The following is a 21001-nucleotide window of genomic DNA, read 5'->3' on the forward strand; positions in this document are numbered from 1 at the left end:
GGGGGAGAACTGTACATCTCCTGCTCTGTTTTACCCGCATTCTGCCATATATTTCATGTTATAACAGTCTCGGATGATGACCCAACACATGTTCATTTTAAGAACACTTTCACAGAAGACTTGACAAAACGCAAAGAAGGTACCAATGTGAGACTTCTGAAGTGCCTTCCAAAATCTGAGAGATGAGATGTGGAGCATGCTTTCAGAAGTCTTAAAAGAGCAACACTCCAATGCAGAAGTTACAGAACCCGAACCACCAAAAAAGAAAAATCAACCTTCTGCTGGTGGCATCTGACTCAGATGGGGAAAATGAACATGCATCGGTCCACACTGCTTTGGATGGTTATCGAGCAGAACCTGTCACCAGCACGGACGCATGTCCCCTGGAATGGTGGTTGAAGCATGAAGGGACACATGAATCTTTAGCGCATCTGGCATGTAAATATCTTGCAACGCCAGCTGCAACAGTGCCATGAGAACGCCTGTTCTCACTGTCAGGTGACATTGTAACCAAGAAGAGGGCAGCATTATCTCCTGCAAATGTAACCAAACTTGTTTGTCTGAGCAATTGGCTGAACAAGAAGTAGGACTGAGTGGACTTGTAGGCTCTAAGGTTTTATATTGTTTTATTTTTGAGTGCCGTTTTTTTGTACATAATTCTACATTTGTAAGTTCAACTTTCATGATAAAGAAATTGCACTACAGTACTTGTATCAGGTGAACTGAAAAATACTATTTCTTTTATTTTTTTACAGTGCAAATATTTGTAATGAAAAATTATAAAGTGAGCACGGTACACTTTGTATTCTGTGTTGTAAATGAAATCAATATATTTGAAAATGTAGAAAACATCAAAAATATTTAAATGTTACTCTATTTTTAACAGTGTTCACTATTAATTTTTTTAATCGCTTGACAGCCCTAGGTGTCACATTAAAGATACCCATCAAGATTGGCAAATGGCACTGCTGGGTACATTGGGGTTGAGGAGGGCAGGGCATTTCTATATTTTATTATTTTTGTTAAGTTTAGTGAAGCCTTAATGGGGTGAGGGGTGTATTACAGGCCACCTCCAGGCCACACCATGATTTCCCCTGCAGTTTGCAACCATCTTGGACATTTTCTCCTGTCAACACATCAGTATTCTCTCACCAGTTTGCCCTGACAGACTGACAATGCTAATGATTATAATCCATGCAGTCACAGCATCTGACCTGATGTAACTCAGGGTGTCTTCATACAGATTTGCAATAGCTCAGAACAGGCAATGTGGATCTGAAGGAAATTGTTACTTGTTGTTACTGACTGTACACAAACCACTGATGTAAAAACTCCCCACAAACAAAGCCAGACTTTTCTTCCTAAAATCCAGATGTGGAGATGCTTACTCAGATCATAATGGGCTTCCAAACAGGTCATGAAAGAAGCTACTGTTGCAACATCAAGATTAGGGTTTCAGTGGGTCACATTTAAATACATATCCCTGAGCTTCTGTGCGCGTCGCAAGCAACGCACTGAGAACCCAAAGAAACGCCACAGCTTGACGCTGACATCTTATGTATTGTCATCTTTGATTTACACATCATCTAAAACTTACAAATTAGCTTCATACTTAAACTACTTCCCCAAGTTCCCCCCTTCTCCTGCCTTTTATGTGGCAGGGATGATTGCCGCGTCTTATCCTGAGAAATATAGAAATAACATCATCACAGACACCGAGCTTCATAGCTTCAAACCAAAACCAAGGAAGAACCACCAATTGTGATAGCACATTCACAGGAGGGATTTTTGTTGTTGTTTTCCTTTTAAAAAGTATTAAAGATAAAAGAAATTCAAGTTTTTTAAAAAAAAGATTGGTTTGAAGGACTGGACTTTTAAAACCAATAAGCAGAAATGACTTCATCACTGCTTTGTGCTGAAGTCTGAAGAGTTTGTTCATACCAGCACACAGATCCTATAATGCAGCAACATAACGGAGTATGGGACATACAGGGCAGACAACAAGCAAGGCTTGAGCAGTCTCCAATCTTCCTACTCAGGAGAAGGAAAAATCCTGTTTGTTGTGAACCTTCTCATTTATGTTAGCAGGTTCTCTGGGTCAGCCCAGTGCTCAGGCACACATATTCAGTAGGGACACAGGAACAGATCAGGCAGAGTTAGCCCTCACAGCCCTTTGCCCACTTCTTGACCTGAGCCTCTCTGAGGGGTTACCTCCAACCTCCTATACCTCAATTTTGCAGCCGTGTTTGCACTTTTGGCCTCCAACAAGAAGCAAAAGCACCACAACATTGGGAAGAGGCTCCCCTGGGGCACTGAGCTGGCTGGAAGCAGGAAGTGAATCTTGCTAGATTCAAGAGTGGCCAATAAATATCTGAACTGACAAACCTGACACAGTAGGGCCATTTTCATGTCAGTGAGGAGGGCATTCAGCTTGTAAACGGTCATATACACACAGCAACACTGAGCATTTAACCCGCAAGAGCTGCATCTGGAAAAGACCTTTTAATTGATAAGTTTTCAAAATGTGTGGTCTGCTCTTTGGTCTTTATGCCTACGCAACTGTGGATAAGAAAGTTCAGTAACTGAAGACATGGAAAAGTGGACAGCTACACTAGCCATTGAAAAGCAAGCGTTATTCTACAGTATTGTCTAAAGGCTTTAGGAGTGAGATGGAAAGGGTTAAAGCAGCCCAGATATTAACATTCAAAGAGTGGCAACTGTGCATGTGAAATTAATATTTGTAATAAAGACTTCAGCTTCTTCCTAACACATGGTACCTACGAGGTGTTCAGATTTCATCCCTTCAGGCGGTTGGGCACAGCTTAGGAAGAGGCGTTTCATCTCTTCACACAGTGTATGCCCTGTTGGGGCTGCACAGGTAGCTTCCCGGAATGTACTGTGGTTTGTAATGGCCCATGGAAGGTTCTGGTCTTCCCCACAGACAATTCAATACACGAACCTGACAAGCAGCAGGAAATGAGAGCAGGAAAATGCTGTGCTTTGTGGCCTATGCCCCAACCTGAGAAACGAGACTTTTTGATGCACAGACAGTTCTAGATGTTTAGTGTCACGCGCACAGACAACAAAGAACTGAATGCGTTATACATGGCTGTAAGCAGAGGTGACACAGGGGGAGGGTCATGCAGGGTCATGTGCTCTCCCCTCTCCCCCTCCTGATTTGCTCCTTGGCTTGTACTGAGCATGCTCACACGGACTGAGCATGCTCAGTAACGCTGCTGAAGCTGCTGCCCTCACTCTGGCCCCCCCACTATCGGCAGCCATAGGGTCATCTCTGGTTGTAAATTTGCCTCCTTGAATTGGTGCTGCTGAGTGTAAACCTGATTGGGTTCTCACCCAGGGGGAGGGGCCTAAGTCCCTGGTGTTTATGGAATTAACAATTTATAGATATAACTGGCTTTGAGCTTCTTGCTGGCATGACACACTTGGCTTGTGAGTTATGTCCCCTTCTAGTTGCTGGTCCCCACAGAGGATAAAAGCCTACTACTGCTAAAGCTAATGGAGTAAACATTTACTCTTTCAGCTCAAGTTGTGCTTCTATGGCCTTATTCACAGCCCTGAGGGCCAATGGAAAGATTCCAACTGACTTCAGCGGGCTTTTAATCATGGCCTGTGGTGCCAGATCACTGGCATTTAAGTCCAGTACCTTCAGCACTGAAAGCAGTGGCCTTGCCACTTGAGCTAACGGAGTAACACCATTCACTGATAGTAGCAGTTTCTTGGCAATGCAGTAATTAGCAAGAGATGATACTCAAAACCTACAGAGTTTCCTGGAGCAGATTACAATTTTAAATGTGTTCATTTGTGAACTGAGCCCCCTCTGAATATATGAGCATAGGCACTTCAAATTTGTATCCAAAAATCTGTTTGGATTAAAAAAACTCTTCAGATTTACATTTGCACAAATACTATGAGGGAAAGGATGGGGTCAATTGAGTTATCTTTCAAACCGGAGATAAATATTGACTTGTCTTGGCAGAAAATTCCACCAAAAATGATTATTGTTGATGGAGTCTTCTATGACAGAAGGCCAGATAAGCAACAGCAGATACCAAAGATAATCCCCACCCAACTAGCATTAAGCACAAATAAAATATGGTTCCCTGTAAACCGAATGTTATGTGAAGATTGGGACAAACAATTCCAACTTTTGTAGGATGTCCTTCAAACCAAATTCACAAATACATCTAGTGACTGACCTAATGTCGCTACATTTCTAGCTACATTCCTATCTTCTCATCATAATACCTGAGTTTGCAATGCAACACATTCACTTTACCCTGTTTAAAAAACACAAGTCATTAGAGGACTTGGTGCAGAAGACATTAATGACTGTCCAGCGAGTTAGGTTCTGGTTCGGTATGTTAGTCTCGTTCTTGCTTGTGAATTTAACACAGCTTTTATGCTCACTGCGATACAAGGGGGTTTGTTCACAGATACTGCTGCCAATCAACATTTATCAAAATGGTTTACACAGTTGCAAGTAGTAGCACATCCCCTCCCTCCACCCCCATCAAGTTTATTAAATATTTGCTTGCGCAGCATTTTCCTGGGGAGTCAATTTTGGACCGAGTACAAAATAGATGTTTTTGTCAGGTGTTTTTGGCAAAAACAAGTTTTCTAATTTTAGCATAGAGATCTTCTAATTAAAACAAACTCTTATTCATCAATAATTAATCATCTAATAACTGTGGAATAAGATTACTTCTGTGCAGTTAAACTATTCCTGAAATGTGTAAGCAAGCCAGAAAATAACCCGTAATACAAGTATCATGTGGAATTATTTGAAAATGAAAGTTAAAGCTGGCAATACTTCCTAGCTTAGAAACAAACAGATACACTAAAATCTTCCCATGTATACTTGAGGTATATACTGTATGCAGAAGGCTTTCCTGAGAAATATGTGCTTGTCTCATTTTATAAACAGAACGCAAACGAGATTCATGAAACTAACTTTGTATTCGTCAAGCGACATAAAAGTGGAATTCTGCTGATCCCAGCAGCTGTTACCCGTAACATCTTATTTTAGGAAAGTGTACATCAGCAGCTAGTGGACTACCTAAAGCAAGGAAAAAAATCAAGTGGGAAGATTCACAAAGCAGAATTAAAGAGAGCAACACTGCCTTTGGTCTACAGGGTTAGTCAACAGCTTGTCTCTGCTGAGATGGTTTTGGATGGAGTAGTCTTCATCTCTTGCAGGCAGGACCCATTTGCACTTATTGTACAGAGTAACTGTTGACTAACCTAGAGATGTGCCAAGCTAGCAAGTTCCAATGGCTGTTGGGCTGCTATTACACTAGTCTGTAGGTAGCATTTGGGGTGGGACTGAATGATATGCTTCTGCTGTTCACTCAATTCATTTCTACCCACTAGCAGGTACAGTACTTCAGTGGCAAGCAGGTGCTTGTTCAGAAGAAAAGACTGCTTCTCCTGACCACATATTTAATTTGTGCCATACACTATGATGGGTCATGACTGGACAGAGGATGGCAAGGATGTAAGGATGTTTTCTCCCACCCCAGAAGAGCAGAAGTTGTTTCCTGAAGAACTCAAGGTAGTTTAAAAATAGCAGGTTCTTTAACATTCAAAAATGTCTCAATCAGCCTAATGTAACCACTCAAAACAGATTCACAACTAAGGGTCCCAGCAGAAAATTCAGCAAAGGAAACATGGCTGCCTGTTAGAATGAGTGACATTTCATAAATCTATGAATGATGGAAACAGGGAAAGAAACTCGACCCCAGCTAGCAATCATGTGGATACAGGAAGTCAAGGAGGACACTGAGGCTTAATGGACAGTAATACATGTTAATCAAACAGCAGCAATTAAAGTATTTTTGATGTAATGCAAGTGACTGAAGTTACTGGGTGGAACATCTAAATTCTGTGAGATTTAGAACTAAGTAATATAGATGAATTGTACTAAGAGCCAAGTTTTCGTACTACACTCCCCTCCAAGCAGTAAAATGGTACATGCAGGACTTGGTTAATACCCATATGTTCTCCAAGGTTCAACAGACACCCAATAGCAGAGGATACTGAAATCTCTTCTCAGAAGTCATATTTATTTTATCCACAGGAGGGATAGAAGCTGCTGGGTTTGAAGTGTTCGCTGATGTGAATTGCTTATAACTACTGTAGTAGGAAATCCTCTTCACTGGAGTAATTTAAAAACTAGGCCAAATCTAGCCATGGAGAACATATATTGCCCTGGCTTCTCAGAATGCTTTTCCAGTTTGTGATTCTAAGAGATAGCATTTAGCCAATAATTAAATGATTTGCAGTCTGCCTGATTTATTTCTGCCACCCCATTCAAAGCCTGTTATTAATTACAATGACACAATTCCAGTTTGGTAGGAGAGTCATGAGGGAATAATCATGCATCAGTTGGAGAGAGAGAGAGAGAGAGAGAGAGAGAGAACACAATTCTGCATTGCCCAGGGAAGGGGAATATGGGCTAGGGGCCTTTCTCAGCCTTGGAATGCTGCAATTCTCTTGTGACAGAATTTCAGGGGGACCCAATTTACACCATGAGAGTTTCATTTGAAAACCAATGAAGACTTTTTTTTTGGTCAACTAGTAAACTTCATTTCTCCCTCTGATTCCAGAGAAACTCCATTTTAAAATCTCTAGATTCCTGGCTTCCATTTTGAATAAGCAAGAGTCACTCCACCACTAGCTGACAGCTGCAGGTCACGTAGCACTAGGAATTGGCAGGAAAAAGAGGGTGGTAAACAACAAATGACAGATCATAACACTGAGGTAAATAATGGTCAAATGGAATGACTGACATGTGACCGTTAGCAAAGTAGGGTATAAAAATCAGTGGCAGCTGAGAGTTGAGAGGTTGAGAAGGCAGCTGAGCAGAGAAGGCAGAGGAAGGCGCAAAAGAGGTGAGGGTGAGACGAGGAGAAGCAGCAGTGGGAGAAGAGAAGGATGCAGCAGAGGAGTGGGAGAAAGAAAACAGGAAAAGATACTGTGCCGTCAGCTGAGTAAGTTTGTCAGACAGAGTAACGGGTATAGTTATAGCATAGCATAGCATAGTGTGTGTGTGTGTGGGGGGGGGGGGTTAATACAGATGTATTGACTGTGTGTGTTGACTGTGAAAGGGATTTATACGTGTAAAAACTAATGGACATCTAAAAGTGGCTGTTAGCTATCTATGACAGACTGACCATCTGAAGCAGGGAGCATCCACTCAGTATCGTGTCAAGCTATAAGGCAATGTGGTTTGAGGTGCTCTTTAACTTGTTATAAAAGGGATTTGTGTTTAGATTGTTACTGTGTCAAGAAATTGTTCAATAAAAGGTGCCTTGTTTTGGAATACTGCTTGTGTCAATAATTTATCCACGGCTGTATCTGTGTCCTCCAAGTATTCCCTTAGCCACCCTGGAGACCCACACTTAATGAGAACAGATTGGTTATAACAATAAACAGGTTGGCTATTCTGGGGGTACCCAAATTCTGGTTTTGGTGTACCACCTTCTCCCCCACTTATCTTTTTTGAAGCTTGGCACTTCTCTAATGCCCACACTCCTCCAATGCGCTCCAGCATTTGGGATGCTAACAGCTCTTCCAGTGGAGTGAGGCAGTTTGCTCTCCAGGCAAACACTTTGGATATGAATCATGGAATGATCAGTACATGAACAGCATCTTCTCATTGAGGTAGTCTTAGTCATATCGGCCCCCAGCCCCCCAAATACAAAAGAACTAATCCTAACAAACACTGTAACATTAAACATCTTCACATTCTGTAAACTGCAAGAGAATGCATCTGCTGCATTCATACAGAACCATGTGCACTGTGTTGAAGATCATACATTCAACTCTGTCGTGAAATAAATATATAGGAAAAGAGTTTAAAAAACAAAACAAAAAAACAAAAAAAGATTCTTGCTACAATGACAGGGCTACCTGACGCCCTGTCTCAGCAGCTCCCTACTGCCTTGATCATGGTTTTCCCTCCCCTCTCTCTTCACATGTGAGCCAGTTCCCCACCAGAAGCACCAGAGTAAGGCATGGGTTCGGGGCAATGAAGGCTCACTCTTTGCTCACGCTTGTCTTGCAGGAATGCAGAACGGCTTTAAAAAGGAGGGGCAGCTGCTCCAGAGGAACATTCACCATTTTTCCTGTTAAGAAAGAATCAGAATTAGCTGCCATTCCTGAGCCAGATTTCAGAAATGCTCATCTCCAACAAGCTGGTGACACTGGAGATGGTTTCACCTTGAACCTGTAGAGAAACAGTAAATCACCCAATTCCTACATTAGACATTTGATATTCTTTTGGAAACAACAGGATGTGTTATATAGTGGAACAGAAGCTAAGTGCGTTGGCGAAGTCAGATGAAAATGATTTCCCCATAATGGGGGCATATTTTTAGAAGATGGGAAAGACTACATCCCACCTCTGTCAACCTCCCCTGTCAATCACAGTGACTAGATTGTTTGGGATGTGTCCACTGGTCCCATTAGACAATTCTGCTTGGTATGACAGAGGAAGGTGAAACACACAAATCCAAATCAACATGCCCTAGGGAAGAACATTTCTTCCCAATCCCAAATAACCTGTGTCCATTATCTTAACATTTAGGTACAAATGTCTGATGTTCTCATGAAGATCCTGGAATAATTCCTCTAGAGCCAATTAATGATGCATTGAGATGGAAAATTCACATGCAGATTTCAATAACCCAAATTCCAGGGAAGTTCAGATCTGGGGACCTTGTTCAAGCCTATCTAGGCTTTTATATTGTGATCTTCACCATGGTATGCAAGTGACATCTCTAGACTCAGTGCAAGTTCCTGCCTGGGAGGCCTTTACCATCTACAGATCAGGGTTATTTCTGCAGCAGAGAAGACACTTCAGAGTTGGCTCTGAAATTAAGACCCTAAGGAGGTTTCGATCAAGATACTAAGTAGAGCTCATTATTTGTGAAAAAAGAATATGCCTTCTTACCAGATGCCAGGCTTCCAAGGCTCAAATAGAAAAGGTCCCACACAGACCCAGCTTCATTACACTGGGTAAGATGAAGGGGGTTTATCCTGACAGAGAAAGGCTCAAATAGAACAGGTCCCACACTGGCACTGCTGTCCAGCCAAGTAGATAGGAGTTTAATTATAAAAAGAAGAAAGTCTCCTTTAAAGGAGATTTAATGATTCACACAGGGGCCAGCTGGGAGAAGAGATCAAAAAGTTACCTGCAATGTATCGTATCTCTGGCAAACACATCATTAGATCCGGAAACCTGTTTGGCTGATGTGGGTACTTGTATTCTGTAAAATCCTGGCACACGTACCAATACCGTTTATTCAATTGCTCCAGTTGGGATGTATTAGCCAGGCCCCTAATGTCTGAGTGAAAAGAGAAAAACGAAGTGACTGGGAATAGCTGTAATACTAGAACAAAACCAGAGTCATATTTTTCCTCATCACTATTCGAGTCAGCAACTGTAAAATGGAAGGACAAATCCATTTATAAAACTCAGTCTAACAACATCTACCAAAATTATACAATGCTATTGAGCAGAGACTTCAAGTTTATAGTCACCACAGGATTAAAATTTCACCCTCCTCCTTCAGAACATACTGTAATGAATATCTCCTACATATACACACTTCAGATTAGATGTGAGGGTACAAGATCTTCCTTTCATAAGGGACACGGATGAAGAACATATAATGTCCTAAGTTGCTCATGCTCAGAGATCATGAACCTTTCAGAAGATAACAGCTCTAGCAACCTTAAATCTCTACTTTCTTTTTATAAAGTAGCTATATGTCAAGGCTTTCAGGCCTAACACAGGGTGCAACATAATATTTTCCATAGAAAGAAGCATGTTGATTCTAGTTACATCATCTCAGCTCTATGGGAAGTGTTCAGATCAGTAATTCAGGGTGTCGTCTGTTTAGGAATTATGCCATGTGAGCTTTATAAACTTGCCAAGCTTTTATTTTAAAATTTAGCTTTTCCAAATGTTTAGCAATGTACACAAAGAAAAAGGGAGATATTTCGATGCTAGCAAAATGATTTGAGAAAGCCCCTTTGAATGTATTTCAGCGTGATCAATGACATTTAGATCCTACTTGATGTCATGGGAGGGGATCCAATAAATTAAGAATAGGCAAAATATGCAACTCTTCTGAGGCTCAGTATTGTTCTTCAGAAATACTACACAAGGGAAGGAGCATTTATTTGCTGTCCAAAAGCTGACCTTTACAAATAATTTTCAGGTATTCCACATAAAAAAATTGCAAACTCCAACTAAAAATAAAAGAAGACAGGAAGTTAATGAAAATACATTTTGGAAAACAATGGAGACCGCTAAAGAAGTCTATCATCCAGTGTCAGGAAACTGTCCAGGGAAGCAAACCGGAATCTGTGCCGGGGCGCACACTGAAGTGTCAGCACAAAACACTTGGTATAACCAGGGGGAGGAGAGAGATTTCAGCATATCCTTGCAAAGTAGAACATTTCCCTGTGGTACAGAAAACTCCCAGTGGTACTGGTTTATTGAACTGCTTTTGAAACTCACCTATTCGATTAGTGCCATTCAATAGCTTTTTTCATTTATGCACAAGCAATACAGAAAACAGTGGTAACATGCGTCATAGATGTGCAATAACATCATACACACTAGTACTGACATGGGAATCACACCACGGTGTTAGACTGGAGTGACCCATACACAAGTGTTACTGAAGAAAGTGAACCTTCCAAATCCTTTCAGCATGGTAGAGACTCAGAGAAAAGACCAGTAACTTCCCACCTTGGACTACCATTGCAGAATCAATTTGCATGTTATTTCTATGCTGACTTCATGAATTTTGAAGTGTTAGGCGTCTCATAACAGAATTGACTGACAGCTCTAAAATGTTGTGCTTGACCACAAATGGAGTCAGTCCCGTATTAGGCAGCATTCATTACCTGAAAATATTACTGCATTAAGCACCATAAAGGACAAAATGCATGTTCTCACTTTCTTAAAAAATGTCAGATAAAGGTATTAGGTGAAGGGAAACATCCTGATGAAGAATCCAGGAAACAATGCCAGTGAGGTTAGCCAACATTTAGCGCACAAAGGTTTACAAAGTTAACAGCTTAAATTGGAAAAAAGTGATGCAAATTGGTTGTCTTGATTGCTGCCTGTCAGAAAACGCCTAGAGCAGTGATACCCAGACTGAGGCTCGCAAGCGGCTCTCTAATGCATCTTCTGCGGCTCTTTGCAGCACATGATACTAAAACACTGTGTGATATAATTATTACCCCATCTAAGTTATTAACCAATCCGGATGCTTTTACTATGTTATCAGCCAATTGTAATTGATAAAATGATACTTGGTCAGTCATTTTGCTGGGAGAATAAAATTAAAATTACACACACACAGGGAATTCACACGACTGTGGCTCTTTCGGGTAATGTTGATCGTTAATTTGGCTCCTGAACCACTGAGGTCTGAGTGTCACTGGCCTAGACCCTTCCACCATGAGCAGCAGTATTTTCAGATGACATGCGCTTGTGCATGGTGAGAAGTTTGCCACAACAGCTGGTAGGCAATCAGTCATTCAGGCCTTATCTAGAAAGATTTCATCAGTCACTCTGCTCTGTTCTTATTCTGCTGCTGGTAAAGTAGGTACGTATTTAAAGTGACGCACATACTGTCCTTGGTGTCTACGATTAAAGGCATTAAAAATTGATTAAGCAAAGTGAATCCTTTCACTTCCTCTACAATTGCTTCATTTAGGGGTCTGAAATAGCACACACTGCATATGGCTGTAACTGCACAATGGCAAAAACAAAACCTTTTAATACTCAGGCGTCTATTTCAGTTTGGATTTAGGACCCCTTCTCTCTCTCTCCCCATCATCCAAAGGAAGCAAAGATTGACAAGCTTATTGACTAGCCATTTACTCCAGTGAGACTAATCCCCTTCTTCCGCCACTCACCTTGATTGAGGAAGTTAATGGCTTTCATACATGCATACTCCTCATTGCTGACCTTCAATTGGTTAAATTTGCGGTAGAGGTAGATCAGCCGTTCCATCACCTCCATTCCCTCTTCACTGAATCTGAAGGAAAGGGAGACAGATGCACACAACAGGGTACTCAAAGAGGAGAGGCCCTTTGCAATTAAACAGTAGGGAGCTTAGTGACTTACTAAAACTCCATGGCGTTTAAATGGAGGGAGGGATAGCTCAGTGGTTTGAGCACTGGCCTGCAAACCCCAGGGTTGTGAGTTCAATCCTTGAGGGGGCCATTTAGGGAACTGGGGTAAAAATCTGTCTGGGGCTGGGTCCTGCTTTGAGCAGCGCGTTGGACTAGATAACCTCCTGAGGTCCCTTCCAACCCTGATATTCTATGAAAAGACCTTAATGCCTTGCATTATAATTCAGAGACCCAGATGCTTCAGGTCTGTTGGCACTATTCACGAGAAGCAAAACTGGTAACAAGGTGATTCAGAACATCATATTTGCCAGTTACATCAGACCTTTAAGGAAAATGGGGATTTCACGGGTGCACATCAGCATAGCTGCTTGTGAACAAGTGATGCATGGTCATGGTATGACTGGGAGAAACAGGTATTAGAAGTTCCTGGCTCTGCCAATGATTTCTTGCATGGCCGTGGACAAGTTACTAATCCTCTCTCTCTCTCAATTTCCCCATATTTAAATGAAGATGTTATTTCCCCACCTCACAGGCTTGTTGTAAGGCTTAATTCACTGGTTTCTGAAATGGGATGATCCTTACACAGAAAGCTCTAGGGTTGTGCGAAGTATTATTACACACTCAGTAATAGTTACACTATATTTTATGACCCATCAGCTGTGCAGGTCCATCAAGGAAGTTTGGCGAAATCTATACGACTTCCAGCTACATTATAGTTATTCACTATTACAGGGTGTCCATTATAAAATGCAGGCTACAGGGCAAAGGAAGGGTTGAAAACAGGAACAGGAAAACCTCAAAAGATTTAGTGGTTCCTTTCAGCTGATCTTTCTCAGAAGCTCTTCTTTAGAAATCAGTCTAGAAATTTGGAATGAAGAGACTGTCCCTCCTGTCCTGCTGCTCATCTTGGAGCAGACTCAGCAAAATCAGGCTTGCCCTGCCAGGTTCAGTATGTGCTAAGTACCTGATGGTTGGTCCTGGACCCCCTAGGCCTTCACGCTGGATCCAGGGCACTCATTTCTCACATTACACAGCGCTCTGCCTGCTTCAACACAGCCACTCGTTCTTAAGGCTTTATACTGAAGAAAAAAAAAAATCACACCATCCTCCTCCACTCACCTTCCCAGCACTTCCCCAGTTCTCTCTCTCAGCTCCAGCCCTCTTTTAGCTGCCATGAGCCCTCCCCAGCTTGAACTTTTCTCCTAGCCAGGCAGTGCTATAGGAATAGGGTGTTAGAACATCTCACCTGAGATTTTCACCAGTCACACAATGTGGTCATGTCACGACTACAGGTGATATAAAAGTGATTTGTTTGTCCCATTTGGACATAGGTTTCCTCCCCCATTTCCATCAGCATGGCTGTACCCCACCATGTCAGAATGAAACTGCACATGGAAGGCACATGGATATGTGCTGATGAGCAAAGCTTCAGATGTGAGCTCTAAACTAGCAGGTGAGCAGGAGATTACATGCAAACGTGGGAGTCTGATGCACGAGAGACAGAACGTCCAAGCCACTTTAGAGTCAGGAGGAGGAGCTGAACTCTTTCCAAGAAAACAAACACACACAGTGCGGGTAGCTTGCTTACAACAAGCTGCAGATCTCTCTCTGAGCTAGGACACTTGCCCAAAGAACTTGCTAATGGGGAGGGACATGTAATAGTAGGTTGGGAAGGGCTCACAACAGTCCAGTGACTGCAGTCTCTTAAGAGCTATGGGAATGAGCTCAATGGAAACTCTGTAGTGAAGAGTTCTAGTCCTGTAGGGAATCCTAGATTTCTGCAGGAGGAGTCTGAGAAGACCCCTGCTTGCAGGTCACTGGATCACAGGACAGTAGACAAAAAGATGGCATAAGTGACATTTGTGAGACTCTGAAGGTACAAAGTGCATATTTCAGAGTGTTCTAATTGTGCAAATGGCCAGTAGCCATTCCTGCTACATGTGGTTTAAAGCAATAAAGGCTAGTTTGGAAGAAATAGGACATTGCATAAATCTTCAGCAGTGAGACAGAAGTGTTCAGGAAAGCTTCAGCTGTGTGTTCTGGCATTATACAGTACACAATCAGAGCATAGCCAGAAAGCCGTCTCTGAACAAAAACAGAACAAAAATAAAACTCCTTTCACTGAATATCATCTTATTTTGGCACGTGTATTTGTTTACTTCAAAGTTATTTGTAAAATGCATGGTGGAGTTTGGCCTCACAGAAGAGAAAACAAGCTGTCTGAACTTTAGGTCAGTTCTTCAGGGAAGTAATATTGTAAGTGATGAAAGCCTTGTCGGCTAATCTAAAGTTGTACAATTTTCTTGCTCTCAACTTGACATTAAAAATCCTGCAGGTGCAAGATTGCAAAGCTCAAGAAGTTAATGAGCACAGAGACCACTCACAATCCTCTGCTGGGTCTAATTGTTTTTTGAGAATGCACATTTTTACCAACCACTCGTCACTTCCATAAATCCAGGAGAGCTCTTCTCTCATGCTTGCAGTAGAAATGGCTTGGTTTTCTGTGCATACATTCCTCCCTTTTTCAAACAAAGCTGTTCTGTTTTGCACAGCCCTATTCCTTCTGGAGCACTGACTCCTCCACACACAGTCTGCCTCTCAGCTTTTACACCAGTCTAATTTCTGGCTATGTATTATCAGGAGTAACAGTAAAAAGTTCAAGCTGCCATGCATTTTATTTGCATTTTTACTAGACTCCAGAGATTTAAACATTAGATCTAGAAAACAGACCATTTTGCCAGCAGTTTAAACCAGAATTAAAACATGAAAAAGTTGATCATATTTATTCATTTTTCATCTACTTATATACTGGCAGTCAGGGTTATGACCAGGAACAGAAATAAACTACAACCTTCTAAGTGCCAGGGTATCTTAGGTCAGCATATTGTTTTAAGTTGTCTAACAGACAACCTGAATCTCAGACTGCAACAGCCATTCCTGAATATTGGAGAATCATTACGGTGAGCTGCTCTACCATGAAAAGAGCCAAACAAAACCCTCTGTTACACCCAGATCATCCCAGTGAACTCACTGGGGTTACATCATGCTTTTATATGAGGGGGTCATGCAGATCTATGTTTCAACAAAGAGTGGTCTTAAAAGCAAAGACATCAGTGACTGCTTCAGAAGAGATGGCCTCTGGTGTTACTTGCTGGAGATGCAATAAACTCTGTGTTTGTACCACCGAAGGAAAGCTGGTTGACAGAAATGACCATTACAAAGCCAACATTAACTTGGAGCAGTACTTGCTCATTAGGGCAGCGCTGAGTTGGCCAGTGGCTGGTGCAGCAATCCAGCTTACTATCAAACCTGTGAAATCCCAGAGTCCAGGCAGAGGTTGATTAGAGGAAGAAACACCAGACGTTTGATTTAATATTAAACAAAACAATGAAAAGGCAAGGCACGGTTTTGGGGGAGAGAAAACTTCTAGAGCTTCTTTTTTGCTCCCCAGTTGTTAATGAGCCATGGAGGTGCCAGCCAGGGACACTTGGCTCTCACAGAAGATAGGACGACAGGAATGCACTTGCAGGAGCGCATGGGAGAGAGCTGCTAAGACTTTCACTCTAATACAACAGCTTCGTATTATTACTACTGCCCTGCTATACACGGATATTTAAACTATAAATAAAATGCTCTGAAATAAGAGGACTGCATGACTGAATGGGCCCCCAGCTGTGCACCACACACAACATTCTTCCTTCCTCCCAAATGGCCTGGTAAAGTTACATTTCCACTTTTTTGCTAACATCAATTAGTGATACTTTAAATGCTGAATCAGTACCTGAGGTTAAAGGAACCATTCCACTGTCAAAACACATCTATTATTTTAACCCCCTGGATAAATACACAGATCTTCTCTAAAGCATCCCTGAGGCTGGCAGGCTAGAAATTGCCAGTGTCGGAAGGGTTAAGAAGACTCCTTTATTATCTCTTTCATTTCGGGTCTGCCTCATATTTTACACACATGTCAACTTTTGGGGCCTTGAGAGGGAGAGCTTGAGCATAAGCAAACCTGCGCACAGGAGTAAGTGCTTGGCTCTCGCAGAGAGACTCCTCATTGAAGCTGTACTCATTGCACTGTGAATGTCTCTATTAGATCACGGATTATTTATAAAATGACACTCGAGATTTACCATCCTATAATTACCATGGCACAACAACCAGCTCCAGCAAGGGCAGAGCCAGAGGAGGTCAAATATTAACAGGGAGGCTGGGCAGCCAGTTAAGTAAATCCTGCAAATGTTCTGTCACAAGGCTGTCAGTCTCTCTGCTATCCAAACAAGAATCCGTCTGGGACTTGGACTACAGAAGAAAGAAAACTGACCATGATGATGAATTAAGGCAGGTCATCACTTGGAGCATCAGATAGTGCTGTTTCCTCCGCAGTGTCAGCTAAGTTGCAACATCATTAAATTTATGTAATCAAAAACAATGAAATAGCAATTAATAACGTAATATTGTGGAAACAAGGTCACTAGCTGTGTGATCAAGTTCTTCATTCTGCTTCTAACTGGGAAGCTTTGCGAACAAGCTTTTGTCATTTTGTATCTTGTGGTTATTTACAATATTTATATAGTATTTCTTTGAGCCTGAGTAATTGCTCACATAAAGGGGCTCTCCTCTCAATCCTAGGGTGAAGAAAGGAAGAATTTCTATGGGAAAACTGGCCTTGACACTAGGTTATCACACTCTGCTTTTCTTCAGAATGCTGGGAAAACTGTCTTGTCCGAGAGAGATCTTCAGTAGTTAAAAGGAACGACACTGGCGAAGCTAGAACTAGAGGGTACAGCTGCTCAGTCTTGGGCCATATATTCTTTTTTGTGCTACGTGCAGGGATTACTCCTAATTTGTGCCCCTCTTCCTCACCCTCACCGCACAGGTTCTGCACGTGCTACAGTGCGTCTGGCAAGGCCCCAGGAGCAAGCTTTTGTTGGTTGGTTGGGTTAAAACATCTAAAAATGGATCATTTTACCCCAAATTTTTGTTTAACGTTCACTGCTCTTTAATTTCATTGGGTTTTAATATCAACCCTGAGGAAACAATTAATAAAAAGCAATCTATTTGAAATAATGCACTGAAGCATTTTAGAGAGTTTCAGAAGAATGCTTAAGAAATCTGCCATATTCCAGTCGGGGGCAAACTTCTGTGAACTATATACGCTCAGACGGATGTGAAGAAAATGAAACCAGCCATTTCAATGACAAAAGTAAACTGAAGTCATGGGATCTCTCACTCTGATAAATCTCACAGGACCTGCCCTTTCTCCTGTCTCGGGTTTCAAAAGGATATTTCAAATTGAGAATTATTTAAGGCCTTGTCTACACAGTTTGAGCACTGAGGTAAGTAAATTAGCACAGGAGTTCTGTGTAGACTAGCTCTAGATGAGTCATCTTACAGGGAGACAAGTTTAAACCCTACCCTTATGTTTTATACAAATAAAAATAGGAGGCTTGCGAGAGGTATAAATCCTCATTTAAATAGAATTGTATTTTTTTAAATGAAGAGATTTTTGAACATATCCCTGCATACAGGGAAATCCAAACATAACAACCATGTGGCAAGAGCATGGGCATGATTTTCAAAAGTGATGGCAAAGTTGATTGAAATTTTGAGTTTTGAGGAAAAACTATGAAAAATGTCTAGTCTAGTGACTTGTGATTTCGGGTGCCTAATGTGAAATACTTTGGGCACTCAAAACTGAAAGTGAAATGGACTAGTTTAATTTCACAGTCCCAAAGTGAAATGAAGTGTAAACAAACAGCATAAGTGGTGCTGGTAGGTTGTAAGATCCAAAGAGCATCACGTGTGCTAGGAATGCAGATGAGGCATATTTCACATATCTGGGGTCTGCTTTTCCGAAGCGCTGAGTCTCCATATCTCCAGTGGAAATCAATGAGAACTGTGGGGGCTCAGCACCTCTGAAACCCAAGCCTATGTTATGAATCTCAAAAGGGCCCTTTAACACAAGATCTATATCCCCATTCATAATTCTTCACACCAACTAAGGTTTTGTGGGATTTCACTGTTGCAATGTAACTGACTTTCGATTTCAAGCTCCCATTTATGCCGGTCACCCTTGAGATTAGAGCTGAAATGACATCCCTCAGCAAGCCAGTCTGAATGGAGCACATTGAGAGGCCAACCAGTACACAAGGGTTTCCAGAGGGAGTCTATTTCTATTACAGTTTTGAGTAATCTCCCACCTCCCCAAACAGACTTTAGAAGGTTTCAAATATCTAAATAGCTTTCACGGGCTGGAGGGGCCTAAGGACAGCAGAGGGGCTAGCGCTGCAGGCAGAACAAAGGGATGCACCTTACTCCTTGGGAATGGCAGGCATCACTCCCTAGGCAACCCTTTGGCAGCTGATTGACAAGATCCAGAGGGTGTTCCACACAACCAACCCCACACAGGGATTTTGAGATGGGTAGAAAGGGAAGATACCCCCCCTTCTGCCCACATGCTCCCCACCAAAAATGTTTCATCTTCTCTTGAACAATGATCCCTACACGTACATATAAAAGATTTCAGAGTGATTTACAAGGGTGGGGACTATAATCTCTTCATACCAAGAGGGAAAGTGAGATGCCAGCTGAGAGACTTGTCCATGGATGAACAGTCAGTGGCAGAGCCAGGAACAGACCTCGTCCCCCCATTACCAGATACTGCTACAGCCCCAGAAGATTTAACCCACCACCTCACCTGTGCAGCTCATCGTCAGAGGGAGAGTACTTGGAGGTTACATCAGCAAGGTCACCAAAGATCTGTTTACTGTAAACGGTTAGTGAGGACAGCAGAATCAGCTCCTGCCACGTGGAACTTAGCAGGCAAGTATAGTCCTTGATTGAGAGTTCACAGAAGAATGGCAGCTTCTTTATCCAAGCAATCTGCCTGAAAAGCAACTCATCTGCCAGACGACACAGCAACGCAAACAGCTCTGCCTGAGTCACTTTATACCTGCAGGCACAGTTAATAGGAAAACATAAAAACGGATTAAAAACATTGGAACACAAGGCAACAGAATAACCAGATAAAATTTGTATGTGTCTTGATTCCTGGTGACCACAGTGTCACCCAGTGGTGAGAACAAAGACTGACTGCTGGCTTTTCTGCTCCTGAGCCCGCAGACAGCAGGCGATGAAAGGTACCATCCCTGCACCTGTCTCTGTCCCCGGAGACGAATGCCATCCCTGAAGATGCTGACTGAACCTAACTAGCAATCTTCTCATTCTACCAGCAGCTCTGCTCTCAGGAAGCCTCCTGCAGTCCGGGACACCAGACAGCTTAACAGGTTGCTGCTGCTTCCCAGTTACAAGGAAAGCGGATGTATTATGCAAAAACCAGAAAAGTGATTTCACTTGTGAAATAGATCCTTCAGCCGTCAGACATTAGCATCACAGTCTCAGCTGTAGCCCTTGGGTGACATTCTTTGGCTGCTGGCTTCAGAATCAGGCATAGTTTATTTAATTACCTATACACATGCAAAATTAACAGATCTGTAAATACAATGTTATGAATTTAAATACTCAAAAGGTATTCCCCCAATAACACGAATTTACACAGGTTCCACATGCTGTGCATGTGCAGAGACAGTACACACAGTATCGGCATTACAATGGAGTGGCTCAGGGCAGCCTCACTCCACCAAATCATGTGCACTTACCCATCTTCAATAAGCATTGGAGTGCCAAGTGGTTCCAGGTCCTCAGCTGACACTAGCTGATTGATGAGACTATGTGACTGGGGATCTAGGCTTCGGGTCTGTGGGGGCATCAGAGCTGAGTGAGCAGAGTAGTTAAAAAGGTGCGGTAGGTACTGATAGTGCGTGGACACTGGAGTCCCAATATATTGATCCCTGAGTGCAGTGAATCCATTCAGCTCCACAGACCTACTGAAAAGGGAAGATCTATTTAATGGACTGGACAAACTCCATCTAATTCATTACAATCTTTCATCCAGCTCAGGGACAGATGGAAATAAGAATGCTTCATAGAAAAGAAAAGGGATGAAAAAATCTCTTCTGGTTAAATTCTGTGGTGAAAGCAATCACGAGCATGCAGACCAGCTGCTCCATACTTGCATCATGTCCAGCCTGACCTCCAGGCTAATTCCATTGAATGTGACTTTCTAGAAACGCTGCTGCTTAGAAAGCATTCTTAGACTAAATCACATAGCCAAGGTTTATGCTAAGCATTTCCATCTCTACCTACTGAGAGGCCCAGAATTTAGGTTTGTGAATAAAAAGGTTTACAAAACCTATGAATAAAAATATTTTCATTTACATTTTTAAAACAACTGATAATAGAAGTGTGTGTATGCATTGGGGGGGGAGGGGGAATTGGTTTGACATTTAAACATTCTTTCCAGTGTTTGCAACCCAAGTACTGAAACACTGTGCTAGGGGACACAAACCTAAGAGTAACACAAACTATAAAGTAATTAGAAAATCAAATATGCTGATTAGCTCATTTTCAACATACAAATAAAATAAAATGGAAGAAAGTGAGCAGACACCATTACTAGGGAAAGGTAAATTATGTGTATAAAATGTTCAGATTTTCATAATCTGAAGTGGTATTAAAACAGATTAAGATATCTGCTTTAAAGGTAAGACCTTTAACCAAACATTCCTTTGCCACTCTTTCATGAGAATTTTATCTCCAATCACACTGGATTGATCTAACACAGTGTATATGTCTCTAGCTAAAATATGTTCACGAAGAGGTCAGCATTTGCAAGATGTGTTTGAGTTACACACGCAAAATGCTTATTTTCACTTTTGGCCCAAAATGTAGCCCTCAGGGAAATAAAGGCAGTTACATT

At 41.9% G+C, this 21001-nt stretch overlaps 1 protein-coding gene across 2 annotated transcripts in view; it reads right to left on the minus strand.

Annotated features, from left to right (window-relative positions):
• Positions 1-811: 811 nt before the first annotated feature.
• NR6A1 (nuclear receptor subfamily 6 group A member 1) overlaps positions 812-21001 on the minus strand; it is a 184795-nt gene continuing 164605 nt past the window's right edge. Inside the window, exons 7-11 of one of the 2 annotated variants that reach the window (XM_034793848.1) lie at positions 19842-20069; positions 18881-19135; positions 11962-12083; positions 9216-9368; positions 812-8147 (exon numbers count right to left, since the gene is read on the minus strand). In XM_034793848.1, the coding sequence (XP_034649739.1) occupies positions 8059-8147; positions 9216-9368; positions 11962-12083; positions 18881-19135; positions 19842-20069 (847 nt within the window). In that variant the 3' untranslated portion in view covers positions 812-8058. The remainder of the gene's footprint in view (positions 8148-9215; positions 9369-11961; positions 12084-18880; positions 19136-19841; positions 20070-21001) is intronic. The other variant, XM_034793849.1, reaches the window with a different exon arrangement.

This window comes from Trachemys scripta, chromosome 17, assembly GCF_013100865.1.
Source record: "Trachemys scripta elegans isolate TJP31775 chromosome 17, CAS_Tse_1.0, whole genome shotgun sequence".
NCBI lineage: Eukaryota > Metazoa > Chordata > Testudines > Emydidae > Trachemys > Trachemys scripta.